This window comes from Oryzias latipes, chromosome 14 (assembly GCF_002234675.1).
Source record: "Oryzias latipes chromosome 14, ASM223467v1".
Classification (NCBI taxonomy): domain Eukaryota; kingdom Metazoa; phylum Chordata; class Actinopteri; order Beloniformes; family Adrianichthyidae; genus Oryzias; species Oryzias latipes.
The window spans coordinates 14767873-14782174 of NC_019872.2; the positions used below are offsets into that span (position 1 = coordinate 14767873).

General features: G+C 41.7%; 1 protein-coding gene across 1 annotated transcript; it reads left to right on the top strand.

The window, feature by feature from the left end:
• The first annotated feature begins 438 nt into the window (after positions 1 to 438).
• Positions 439 to 13385, top strand: LOC101163756 (transmembrane protein 47). Its single transcript, XM_004076348.4, has 3 exons — positions 439 to 784; positions 8812 to 8952; positions 12587 to 13385. The coding sequence occupies exons 1-3, from the start codon at positions 568 to 570 to the stop codon at positions 12766 to 12768; spliced, it is 540 nt and encodes a 179-aa protein (XP_004076396.1). The 5' UTR covers positions 439 to 567; the 3' UTR covers positions 12769 to 13385.
• The last annotated feature ends 917 nt before the right edge of the window (positions 13386 to 14302 follow it).

Here is a 14302-nt window from a genome sequence, read left to right on the forward strand (position 1 = left end):
GAATTGATAACAAATCAAAGCAATAAAAACTAACTCAAGTGTAAACAATGTTTATTAAAAACTAAAATGTTACAAGAAAAAAAAGTTTAAGCACCTCAAACACAAACAATATGCACACAAATAAATTGTTGTATTCTATAATAACCCTATTCTTGAAATTTTATATTTTAAATGTCTTGCAGTTGTATGCCAGGGGACTGCAGATGAAAATTTACTCTTAGAGCTATACTTTTTTTGATTAGTGCTCCTGTACATAGTCCCTGTCAAATAAACTAAGTAGAGAAAAGAATCGTGTTGATGATTTTTTATTTTCATTTCTTTGTGTTTCTCTTTTAAGAGCCCCCTCCTCCTCCTCCTCCTCCTCCTCCTCCTCCTCCCACCCGCACAAACGCTGCTATTTATTTTGAAAATCCAGTCCACCGGAAATCTCGCGGTCAGCTTTCCAACCTGACGCTCTCGCGCACAACCTCGCGCGCACACAAAGCACAGACGGCTATGGTGAAAGCAAACGCAGGAGGACGTCGGGTGAGCTCGCGCCGCAGAGATTGAGCGCGTGAGGAGGAGAAGATGTCTGTGGACGAAGTGTCCGTGTTTCGACCCTTCAAGCTCATCGCGCTGCTCTGCGTCTTCCTCGCTCTTTGCCTGGACGTGGTCGCTCTGCTGAGCCACTCGTGGGTCACCGCGGACCGCTTCTCCCTGTCCCTTTGGGAGTCCTGCTCCCAGTCTGGGCCGGATAACTCCGCGGAGGAGGCTCGGTGGAGCTGCTTCTCCACCCTCACATCTGGTAAGGGGTGATGCTCTTACTTTCAGAACTGCTGGCATAGAAACATCATTTGTTTCCTCGCTGTTAAAAACGGACGTTTAATAAATGGGCGTTAGCTAAAGTTAGAACGAAACCCCTAATTAAAGCAGGCAGGTGAACCCGTGTAATTAAAGCAATAACGTCATGATCAAAGCGTATAAACATCAGTGCTTTTTAAATACAGAAGGACTCTCTTCATACAAATCTATAGCATTGTGATTACAGCTGCATAAATGTGCTATAGGCTAAAAACATTTCTATCTTTCTAATATTAATGCCACAATTTAAGGAAGGGTTAGGAGTGACGCACTGTGCTGGTACCTGTAGGCCTATAATACCTCACCACCACCACCACAGAGACAGCAAGTCAGCTTGTTGATCAGCATCAGATGGTCTCATACCACTGATAAAGTGACTTTTTTAAAGTTATTTACTTCCCACTTAGCCTCTTTAGCATCAAGGTCGGGATTGTGTGCTTTGTGCTATTTTCTCCTACAGGACAGAGGATCCACATTACAGAAAATATTAACTTTCCCACTCTGATCACCTTTGAATAATGTTAAATTGATGCTGTTTTTAGTCAAAATCCCCAAATCTCTGCCCTTTTCTAGGACATAGTTTCTGAAAGCAGCAGTGGTTCATTAGAAATTTGCCTCTGTAAGTCTGCTACCATTTCCCATCATTCTTCTGTTTACACTCTTTCCCGCTAACCTTTTGTGCCTCACAACCCCAGTCTAACATTACCAGAGCATCAAAAATGGTGAGCAATATCGGAGCTATCCAGCCGTACAATTTTGAGCCTGATCCCAGCTCAGATGAGCAAAACAAAGACGTACATGGATCTATATGTCTGCAGGTGGATGGAGCGGAGCAGGAAGCATGTGGGTCGCACATTGTTTTCTCTATGCACCGGTAACTAATACCATTTTTTCAAACTGCAGTTTTTTGTCTGCTCCTGATTCACAACAATAATATAAATAAAGAAATACTCAGAAATACAATTTAAAGCTTAATTGTCTTTAATTGTCCTTATATATATATGTCAGAAAAATGCTACAAGAACATGTTGAAAACAAATTTTTCATCAGATTGGGTCTTTTAAATGACAGATCCTACTAAACACATTTACATATACGTGTGTGTGTGAGCTTTTCCACAGTCACACTCATGCTTTCACAGTGGGATCCGGCCTTGTGAGGGGACTGACCGCTCTGTGTTACTGTGGAATGTGTGGGGTTGAATGGCAGGCGGCTCGCTGGCTTTCAGGGTGCAGCGCTCAGTAAAGCAACAGTGGATCAGAGTGGTGGGTGTGGAGGTTAAAGGTGCAGTTTGCTGAAAAGGCACCTAAATAACTGATAAGTCCACAGATTTCCCTCCTCATCGAGAGTTTCTGGAGTTCAAGTTTGTTTTTCGGTAGATGTTTCAGCTAAGAAGAGAATAACCTTCTGGTGAGGGAACATAATAAATAACAGCCTTGGAAAATGCTGAAGATGATAGATAGTCCTGTTATCTTAGAACGTTGTTTGCAGGCATGTGTGAAAATAGAATTGCATTTATACTTGATTAAAGATGGCAGGGACATTTTGGCTGAAGGCTAAATCACACCGAGTTAAAGCGTACACACCCAAATATTTTAGTCTGGGTAAATGCACAATTTATTACAAATCACCTTTCTCTTAGTACTGATTAAACCATAAAAATACAAAATCATTCTCTTTCAGCACTTGATTCGCTCTCTGCAGATTGAAGCTAAGTTTAAAAAAAAACTTTTCATTGGACATTTTGACTTATTTATCCCGTCAGGGTAACTGGTCTAGCAGAAGGAATGGGCAGATCTTATTTTTTTCCGACCGAAAAAATGTTTCTTTATCAGAAATGCACAACTTTTCTTTAACTGGACAATCACATTGTACTTGACCTTCTAAACATACAACAACGGATCTCATAGGAACAAGTATCTCTTTAAAACCTTCGTTTAAATAAATTTGTGAGCATTCAGTTCATTTATAGAATATTGGACATAACTGTAAACCAGGGTTTCACAATATGAGGAAAACTCGCGATATGCAATAGTAGTGATCAATATTGCGATGACGATAGAACTTGCGACACATGAACAAATAGCAAAAAAAGAAAAACCATAATTTCCATTTCACTCCAACAGTTTAAATAAGAGTCAAGCCTCGTCTACATAGGAGGCGGACATAAGAGAGATCCGATTGGTCAGCGACGTGAAGGCGTCCATCTGATTGGTCAAATCCATAAATTGATTGCATTGATTCGCTACATACTTCAAGGCGCCATAAGATTGTTTTAAGGTTACCCTCTATTGCAATTTCAGAATCAGAATCAGAATTCATTTATTGTCATATGCACAGCTTACACCGACATACAAAATTAGTTCCAGTACAACCTGAACAAGATCAGACATACAACAGATACACATATACAGTTCAGAGTTGACTGAGGCTGCAGCAATAAATGCGCTGCCTTACTAGGACGGGTGTAGATGGGTTACCAATGGGGAGGGTCTGGGTCATTGGTGACAGAAAAAAAGTCATATCTCAACACTGTTGTTACAATGTGTAGATACAAATTTTCGCCATCTTTTGCGATATGCATATTGCACATCTTGATATCGCCATAACTATATATGTGCGATTTCTTGTGCAGGCCTACTGTAAACCATAAGCTCCCCATTGTCAGGGATCTACTGGGAACAACATGCACCCCTATCAAAAATAGCATTTACCTGTAAACAGTCAATTACTGACTATGACTGGAAGCATAAGCGTTCCAATGAGGAACAAGAATACATTTAAAAAAGTAAGAGTTTCTGAAACCAGTCAAAAGAATATCTGCAGATTTTTTAAATATCGTACCGATATCCACAAACTCAAGTTATGCAAATATCAGCCGATACTGTCACTGATATATCACCCATCCCTGTATGAATTTATGTAGCGTTTAAGGGATCGCTGTAGCAGAGACGAGATGGAAAAGTCTGGCAGTAAAAAGTGGAAACACATACTTCTCTGAGCAAAGCTGATGTTTGAAGGGCAAAAAACAGACTGTCACCACAAATTTGTGCCCAGATATGCTGCTTCCGTCTCAGCGGAATTCTACTTTGTTTGTTTAGACTCACACTAAGGTATGTTATGTCTGTTTTTTTTTCTTTCTGCACGCATCACTGAGGAATAAAAAGCAAAACAAGGCTTCTGAGTGGATACTTAAGGCTTTTTCTAGTATTTGATTAGAGTGACCCACGTCGCTGTGTGCATCCTTTTAGCTTGTCGTTCCTTTGCAGGCTTTCTTCTTGACAGAAATATTAATGCAAGGCAGAAGATGTGCACACACACACACCCACACACACACACACCCACACACACACAGCATGCACGCTGCTTTTCCTGCACACAGGAGAGGCATTTGAGAAGACACTGCTCACCGTATGCATTCTTCACACCAATCATCTCCATATTTTGTCATACAGTTCAAGACCCCAGCACACACATGCATCCCCACATGTACACACACACAAACACACAAGAAGAACACTAGCAGAAGCAAGGACAAGAACAGAACTGGATCTTTGTCACAGCGATTATGTGTGACAGTTCTAGGTCTTCGTCTTTAGTTTTTAACAGTTTTTTGCATCTTTTTTTTGTAGTTGCACGTTTGCGCTAACTTTTGTTTGTGTGTGTTTGCACAGCTTTACACTTTGATTACTCTAACACACAAGGCCTGAGAACATGCAGTCCTTCTCCAAAGACACTCCCTTGGTTTCATCCATCTTTAGTTGGTTGCATTGTCGAACATTTGATCGCCGTAGCCACACGGCTTTGTTTGTGGATCCGTGTCATCTGATCAGAGGGTTTTGTTTCTCATTGTCTTGAGTCATTCAGGCAGGGATTTTATTGTGAAAGGCTTCAGACTAAACCGATCTGAGTGGTGGAGTCCTACTCCAAGGATCTGTCACCTGCTTGGTTTCATTTTTAAGTAATTCTTTCCCATTTTGACAAAGGCTAAGCTGGCAGATTCTAAAACGCTTTTGTTGGATTAAAACTTGGCTCATTAAGCTTCCATTCATGTGTGAGTTTGATAACTTTAGAAAAAAACTTAAGGCCAGTTCCAGTCATCTTACTGACGTCAAAATAAATGTGGGCGACTTCTGGCTTTCTACATATTGCTTTTCAATCTGTTGAAACTCATGGGCTTCATCAACATAAACATTGCTGTGTATTTTAAGAATCTTCTTTCTCTTTCGGCTTTTCCCATCAGGGGTCGCCACAGCGAATCATCCTTTTCCACCTCACTCTATCATGAACATCTTCTACCCTAACATTAGCCAACTTCATGTCCTCTGTCAAGACATCCATGTATCTCCTCTTTGGCCGTCCTCTTGCCCTCCTGCCAGGCAGCTCCATCTCCAACATCCTTCTACCAATATATCCACTATCCCTCCTCTGAACATGTCCAAACCATCTCAGTCTGGCTTCTCTGACTTTGTCGCTAACACAGGCAACATGAGCCGTCCCTCTGATGTACTCGTTCCTTATCCTGTCTAACCTGGTCACTCCTAAGGAGAACCTCAACATCTTCATCTCCGCTACCTCCATCTCAGCCTCTTGTCTCTGTCTCACTGCTACCGTCTCTAACCCATAGAGCAGAGCTGGTCTCACCACTGTCTTGTACACCTTTCCTTTGAGTCTTGCTGACACTCTTCTGTCACACAACACTCCTGACACTTTCCTCCACCCGCTCCAACCTGCCTGCACTCGCCTCTTCACCTCTTTTCCACACTCCCCATCACACTGAACTGTTGACCCCAAGTACTTAAACTCCTGCACCTTCTTCACCTCAGCCCCCTGTAACCTAACGCTTCTACCTTGATCCCTCTCGTTCAGACACATGTATTCTGTCTTACTACGACTGACCTTCATGCCTCTTCTTTCCAGAGCAAACCTCCACCTCTCTAGCTGTTCCTCCACCTGCTCTCTACTCTCACTGCAAATTACGATGTCATCCGCAAACATCATTGTCCAGGGAGATTCCTGTCTTACCTCGTCTGTCAGCCTGTCCATCAGCATAGCAAACAAAAAAGGACTCAAAGCTGATCCTTGGTGTAGTCCCACCTCCACCTTGAACTCATCTGTCTGACCTACAGCACATCTCACCACCGTCATACTTCTCTCATACATGTCCTGAACTACTCTGACATACTTCTCTGCCACTCCAGACGACCTCATACAGTACCACAGCTCCTCCCTCGGCACCCTGTCATACGCCTTCTCTAAATCTACGAACACACAATGCAGCTCCTTCTGACCTTCTCTGTACTTTTCCATCAACATTCTCAAAGCAAAAATGGCATCAGTGGTGCTCTTACGGGGCATGAAACCATACTGCTGCTCACAAATCTCCACCTCTTTCCTAAGCCTGGCTTCCACTACTCTTTCCCACAGCTTCATTGTGTGGCTCATCAACTTTATTCCTCTATAGTTGCTGCAGTTCTGCGTGTCACCCTTGTTCTTAAAGATCGGAACCAGAACGCTTCTCCTCCATTCCTCAGGCATCTTCTCACTCTCTAGAATCCTATTGAAAAAACTCGTTAGAAATTCCACTGCTGTCTCTCCTAAGCACTTCCATACCTCCACAGGTACGTCATCAGGACCAACGGCCTTTCCGCTCTTCATCCTTTTCAGAGCCTTCCTAACCTCATCCTTTCCAATCTCTGCTACTTCCTGCTCCACAACAACCACATCTTCCTCCCTTCTTTCCCTGTCATTTTCCTCGTTCATCAGCTCCTCAAAATACTCCTTCCATCTTTTCTGTACACTCTCCTGGGTTGTTAGCACCTTTCCGTCTCTGTCCTTAATCACCCTTATCTGTTGCACGTCCTTCCCATCTCTGTCTCTCTGTCTGGCTAGCCTGTACAAGTCCTTCTCTCCTTCCTTTGTGTCTAACCTGTCATATAGCTCATCGTAAGCTTTCTGTTTGGCCTTTGCCACCTCTCTCTTCACTCTACGCTGCGCTTCCTTGTACTCCTGTCTACCTTCCTCAGTCCTTTCTACATCCCACTTCCTTTTAGCCAACCTCTTCCTCTGGACGCATTCCTGTACTTCCTCATTCCACCACCAAGTCTCTTTACCGTCTTTCCTCTTTCCAGATGACACACCTAGCACCTTCCTACCTGTTTCCCTGATAATCTCTGCTGTAGTTTCCCAGTCCTCTGGAAGCTCATCCTGACCACCCAGGACCTGCCTCAACTTCTGCCTAAATTCCTCACAAGTTTCTTCATTCTGTAGCTTCCACCACTTGGTCTTCTTTTCTGTTTTCCCTCTCTTCTTCTTCCTGACCTCCAGAGTCATCTTACACACCACCATGCGGTGCTGTTTGGCTACACTCTCTCCTACCACCACTTTGCAGTCATTAACCTCTCTCAAATGACCTCGTCTACATAGGATGTAGTCCACCTGAGTACTCCTACCTCCACTTCTGTATGTCACTCTATGTTCCTCTCTCTTCTGGAAGTAAGTGTTGACTACAGCCATTTCCATCCTCTTCGCAAAGTCCACCACCATCTGTCCCTCCAGATTCCTTTCCTTCACACCAAACCTGCCCATCACCTCCTCATCACCTCTGTTGCCCTCACCAACATGCCCATTAAAGTCTGCTCCAATAACAACTCTCTCTCCTCTGGGGATACCCTCTATGACCTCATCCAACTCACTCCAGAATCTCTCCTTCACTTCTAACTCACAGCCAACCTGTGGCGCATACCCACTGACTACATTCACCATCACCCCTTCAATTTCTAACTTTAGACTCATCATCCTGTCTGAGACTCTTTTCACCTCTAGAACACTGTTTACAAACTCCCCCTTCAGAATCACACCTACCCCGTTTCTCTTCCTATCAACACCATGATAGAACAGTTTGTATCCTCCTCCAATACTACGTGCCTTGCTGCCCTTCCACCTTGTCTCCTGCACACACAGTACATCTACCTTCCTTCTCTCCATCATGTCTGCCAGCTCTCTGCCTTTCCCTGTCATTGTGCCAACGTTAAGAGTCCCTATTCTCAAACCTATGTTCCTGCCTTGTATTTTAAGAATAAAAAAGCCAAATCCTTATTTCTTTGGATTTGTTGTTGAAAAAGGAAAAAAGCTATTCAGATGAGTGTAAACGACAAATTACACTTAACAAATGTTCTTTTGAGTTATTATAAAAGTGTTTCCAGTGGTCTTTTAACCACGATTTTGACATTTTTAGCCCAAATTAAAAAACTTGTGTTGTTTTCTAGGAGATAGTTTCTGTAGAGAGGCAGTAGTTCAGTGGAAAATCACCTCTTGAGTTGTGGGTGGGGCTGCTGGTGTTTAGCAATCCCGACACCCCTTTCCCTTCCCGTTGCTGAGAGCTCTCTGTTTACATGCTCTCCCACTCATTTGCATGACATTACCGGTGCAACGAAAATGGCGAGCAATGCCGCCACCATCCAGCCGTACAGTTTTGAGCCAGATGCCAGCTCGGGCGTACATGGATCTATTTGTCTGCAAGCGGATGCATCAGAATGGAGCAGAGCAGGGTGCTTGGGATCATTTTCTGTCACAAGCAAGCTCTTTTGGAAATATTTGTACTACTGCTCCTGATTCACAGCAATTTGATTTAAAAAACACTCAAAATCTTTGTTTTCTTTGCATATCTTCACTGTCAGCAAAAAAAGACCTCAAGAACATGTAAAAAAAAAACACCCAAAACACAATTTCTATGGGAGTGGGTCTTTAAGAAATGTACTTTTTATTCAAATTTGTACTTCTTCCTTTAATATACTAATAATCTAGTAAATGATTATTATATGACTGAAGTTAGTGGATCCTATGTGTCCTGCTTTCCTCTCTCTAGACGATCAGCTTTTTCTCCAGTCGATCCACTCTCCTGTCCTGTTTGATGTCGTTTTGTCACGTGCCACCGCGTTTTTCTGACCCGCTCGCTCTTTTGTTTCGCAGACTGGCAGATCGCCACCTTGGTACTGCTTGGGGTCGGCGCCGTTGCAACTCTGGTGGCCTTTTTGGTGGCCGTCATTTCCTTTTGCAGGGGACGGCAGAGGCAGCAGTATCGCATCGTGGCTGTGTTCCTGTTCACTGCAGGTACGTCCACACATTCTTCCCTGTGTAATGTCTATCAGCTGGCACATGTGGAAATGGATCGACCTATTTGCATTGACCACAAAGGTTTCCATGCAGTGACCTGTTTTTGTTCGCCATTAAAATGAGAAACTGCTGAAAGAAAAACAAGATGAGTTCATGGTTTGTTTCTGCGGCATGGAATCTGCTGCCTTTAGAGCCAAGACAAGCTGTCCGCAGAAAATGCAAGCTTCCCAAAGTGAAGTCATTGAAGGAGCGAGGGAAAAAACAGACCACAGAATTCTCGCCCAGATTGGTCCCATAACTGGATTTCAGCTTTGGAATGTCTCATAGAAAACATTCCAAAACACCACAAGGGGAGGAACCAAAGTTTGATGCAGAAGAGGAACGACTTTGCAATAATACAGAATCATGAAGGCAAATAGCTGAGAAGCATTCTTCCTTGTTCCATAGGGATGCAGTCATTATTCATGCATGGCTTTGCTGCTGTCTCTGTAATGCTACGTTCAATTCACGTTCAAGCAAAAGTCCATGGAAACGCTCGCGTTCAAAACTCTCACTTTTTAAGTCCGTTTTCGGTTTCTACGTTTCAAAACATGCCACCATCATACGCGCAGTGAAAGTTAAACCAGCTCCAGCTTTGACCAATCAGAGACTCAGCTAAGGTGTTCTAAAACGTGCGACACATGCGTGGCGTGACCGTGGCATAGTAGTGAAGAAAAACACAACTTCTGCCACAGTTTGACTCAACACTTTGTTTCCTGCAGACAGGCTTCACAAGAGTCTTCAGGCGTTGGTTTACAGAAGGAATTTAGACGGAATCTTTAATTCAAAATGTCAACATCTGACCTGTGGATCAAAATATTGCACATTCTTTCAAGTCATAACCGTCAAAGCCAAAATATTGAATGTTGTTCTAAATGTGTCTGTTGTGTTGCTTTTCCTTCACACAGTGTTCAGGACCTGAAAATGTGCATGTTATCTGCAGAGTGAACTGTAGACATAAATAGTTTGTGTCCGTTTATAAACATTAGCCTTTTATTTAAAGACATTTTGGAGGAATTTTAGGTTTTCTTTTTTGTTTTGTTTAATTGCAGAGATAAAAACTGCAGTCATTTCCTGCAAAGCCTGAGAATGCTGCTATTTTTCTGCGCGTAATTGCTTTAAGAGCCTTGAAAAACGGGCATTGCACTCAGACGAGCGGCCCTGCACAGAGCAGCAGCGCTGTCGCTGCTCTGCTAAATGCCTCTTGGCAAAGGGGGAACGTGATTGGATGGTATTTATTTTTTCGTCCAGAAATGTGACCTCAGTGAGCAGCGAGCTCAGCCTGGCCCCCATCAAACGAAGTCTCAGCCTCCCACCGGCCCCCGCTACGCCCCCACCGCTCCGTCCTGCAGCCAGGAAGGGTGTAGCCGCATCGACACAAAAGCCTTTCCTCAAGAGTCACCTAGATGGCATGAAGTGGAACTGACGCGGCGGCCATGCGGGCTGTTCTGCAGCACGCCTTTGATCATATCTCCAGAGGTTCTGACCGCTGTGAAAGGAAAATGACACATAATGAGGGAATGAGGGTTAGGTATTTGAAATATGTCTGATTTTATATCACTTTTGAACAAAGATGAGCTGCTCCAGGCTGTCAGGATATTGTGTTTACCTCAGCCTGTATCTAATGAAAACTGAGGCAGTTTCTTATTGTTTTTCTTCATTTTCATTACAATACTGAGACATCTTTAACTGTTTTTTTCTATAATGGATTCTTTAAAATAACTAATTATCCTGAGTGCAACAAATAAAAAACTCCTTTAACCAGATTTAGATCAGGAAGTAGGTCTAAGGTTCCCTCTGGAAAACACTGCATGGATCTGTGTGTCTCAGTTGCAGCCAGTCTGACCACCTGAAAGCAGTGAGGGATCAGGTTCTCCTGTAAGTGAAGCAGTCTGAGCTCACACGGTCTGATGTGGAAAGGCATCTCACCTCTTTCATCTTCTTCTCCACCTTGTTGGAGAAATGCTGTGGGTCAAAGAGACCAAAGAGAAACAGCAAAGTGGGGGGGGGGGTTTTGCATTTGCACCTTTTGCTGCAGCTTCATAAATGATGGAACAGCAAATAGATAGCACAGCACTCTAGATTTAGGCTAACCATGTGTGGAGGAGGACTTCTAATACACTTACAGCTGCACCATGCAGAATTAGTTTGGTGTTTTTGATGCTTCTCAGCTTTAATTAAAACTGTCTATCATGGCTTTACTGTTACCACAAATAAATAACAGTGAGATTTGATTGTCCTGGTTCATTTAAAAAAAGGCTGGTCCAGTGTTTGCTCTTTGACAGAAGATGTTAAAGGAGGAACAGAAATGTCTTTTTTTTTTCAATTTTCTAAATTCAAACGCTATTTTATTCCATTCAATTCAAATATACTTTATTAATCCCACAAGGGGAAATTCAAAAAAATTCAAATTTATTTATTTATTTTGGGGGGGGGGGGGGGGGACTCCTTGCTTTAAGAATTGATTTTCACTTTTAAAAAAAGAAAATTATTTAGACTTAGCGTGCCTCACTTCCTGTCCTTAAATGAACCTTTCTGACGATATTTGGCTAACACAGAATAAGTAACACACCATCATCAGTATTACAGCTTTCAAAAGAACATTTTACTTTGACAACAGGCGTGTAAATGCTGACAGCTCAAACTGTTGACTAAAAATGTCAAAAGTTTTGCTAAAAGGATTTTTTAACTGAGTCCTATAGGATGAAGGGCTAAAAACTTACAAGCAGCTGCCAAATGAGCCAAAAACAAAAGAAAGAAGTGAATTCATGCTGAAGAATCCACGCTAATGTCAACATCTGTCAAGTTTAATTGTCTATTTAATTAGCTTTATTAAAGGCATCCTTGTAAAAAATATATTGATAAAGTTTAAATAAAAGCTGAAAATGTGTAATAAAACTACAAGCTATCATCTATTTCAATATTCAACTAACTAGAAACTGTTGTATTATCATTAAATTCACATTTTCAAAATATACTTTATACCAGCCTAATAAAAAATGTGTACTTTTAAACAATCAAAGGTTTGATGTTGAAATTGTCTTTCCAGCTTAGAGTTTGCTGAGTTTAAGAATCATTCATAGAGCAGATTTATTTTGAAGCGTTTGGAACTTTCACTTTTATTTCAGCCAAACAAAAATAAAAAGTAAAAGTACATTGAAAAGAAAAACAAAAGACCTGAAAGAAGAACATATATGTACTCATAGATTTTAATAGCAGAAATGAGCTTCAAACAAAAGGCTAGATCCAAAAGGTTTTTTTTAGATATTTGAAGTTTTTCTTCATTTAAGCAGCAGAAAAAGGCAAATTCCTTCAAAAATGACGTCACCTACAAAAAGAGTTTTAAAGTCCATGTCCTGAATCTGCAAAATGTTGACGCTGAGTGAGCTTTAGATGGAAAATTATTTGCTTAGATCATCAGGAAGTCCGCACTGCCTGGAGATGGCAGCTGCGCACCAACACTTTCACCCAAAGCCTGACTCACTTCATATAAGGTGAAGATGTTGACGTGTGCTCCTGATAACCATTTTTGTCACATGGTTGCATGGTCCTTTTCAAAAACTGAAAAAAACTTTTCCTCTTTCTGTTCCAGTGGTTCTGCAGGCCTGCGCCCTGGTCCTCTACCCCATCAAGTTCATTGATGGAACAGTTCTGCAGACCTATCACGAGTTCAACTGGGGGTACGGGCTGGGCTGGGGAGCCACCATCTTCATGCTGGGCGGGGGCATCCTGTTCTGCCTGCGGACGGACCTGTATGAGGATTCGATGTATTGAAACGTGACACTGCTGCTGGAAGTGCATAAACACTCAGAGGCTCACTCTGCACGTGTGTGCCGGAGCACACAGCTTTCCTCCTCCTTATTTTTAGACCAGTGGTCAAGGCCTTATTTAGACCTAAACAGTGTGAGCAACCCCCCCACTAACTCCACCACACACACACATACACACACACCCGTCAGGCTCGCTGATAATGGAGGGAGGTGGAAACAACAGCGAAGCACAGAGAGTTTTCTGGATGGGCTGCTGCTGGATCTTTCCTCTCACGTGGATGTTATTGTTAGAGGGAGAGCACAGACCTGAATGAGCAGAGGCTGAATAATTCACAGGACTTCTCCACATTTCCTTTTTTATTCTTTTTATAGATGTTCACAACTATTAGCTTGTTGCTGCTGTATTTATGGCACTATTTTCCATTTTATGGCTATAGAAAACATCAACTACTCTCTATTTTAGCTAAAAAAGACATCTAGCGAGTTGAAATTAGCACAGTTTGATATAAATGCTATCCAGTGTGTAGATATGTTGGAAAAATCCAACTAGTTTGTCTCATGAAAATGTAAATGTGTACAAAGAATTTCTACAGAATAAAGACACCTGTGGGAGCATGAAAAGTTGTCATTTGCATTGCTTACATGTTGTATTTTTAAAACCTTCGGTTGCAAAATTAAAATTTCTTTTAGCGCTGAAAAAGACAAATCCTTATTCAAAAGAACCAAAACCTCCTAGAAAAACACTTTAGCCTGTGGAAAGAGCCAATAAAGCCTCGTGCTGGTGCTTTGCACAAAACATTAACAAAAGTCTGTTTTTTGTGCTTGATCATTGTCATTTTTATTTTTCCTCTAAGTTAAAGTGGTTGGAAACCGGGTCATTACAGACACCTGTAAAATAGTTTTTTTTTTAAAGATTTATTTACACCAAATTAACATAAAATAGACAAAATGAAGCTGTCAAACTTAAAAATGGATTTTGGATGAAGTAATCAAATCCCAGATTTTTGTGTCAATAATAACCTTTAAAAATAAAACCTGAACACTGAAATGCAACCATTCACATTTCCCATGATTCAGATTAAATTCAAGGATTGTGGCATCCCTAAAGAGCACTAAATCACCAGGGGTTTGAAACGTATCACAATGTAGAACCCAAAACAAAATATTATATGCAGTACACATCGTTTTAAAATAAATCTCACACAGGTTGTTCTACATGGGTTAAAATAACAGTATAGTGGTCACTTACTGCATCTGAGTGTGAGTTATTTTCTTTCGTTTTTTGATGTATCTCCTAAAAATGAAGTTGTGGAAATCTTTTTTAGGAATTTAACCTTTCCCTTCCCTCTGATGCTAACCCTTAACTGCTTCCACTAGATCAGCCCTCCACATGCATCTCCTGGTCAGCGCTTCTCTCTTTCAACATTCGTGGCACTTATATTTTACAAGACTGGGGTTGTGCTTCACTCCTTTTTCACGTCTTTGTTGTTTACTTGAAAAACAGTTTGAGTGTATTTTTTTATTTTTTGATCATTCTT

What these genes read in the sequence shown, in the direction of transcription:
- LOC101163756 (XM_004076348.4), top strand. Translation starts at nt 568, where the DNA reads ATGTCTGTGGACGAAGTGTCCGTGTTTCGACCCTTCAAGCTCATCGCG. An exon ending in CTTCTCCACCCTCACATCTG is followed by an intron (nt 785 to 8,811) that starts GTAAGGGGTGAT and finishes TTTGTTTCGCAG; the next exon opens with ACTGGCAGATCGCCACCTTG. An exon ending in TGTGTTCCTGTTCACTGCAG is followed by an intron (nt 8,953 to 12,586) that starts GTACGTCCACAC and finishes TTTCTGTTCCAG; the next exon opens with TGGTTCTGCAGGCCTGCGCC.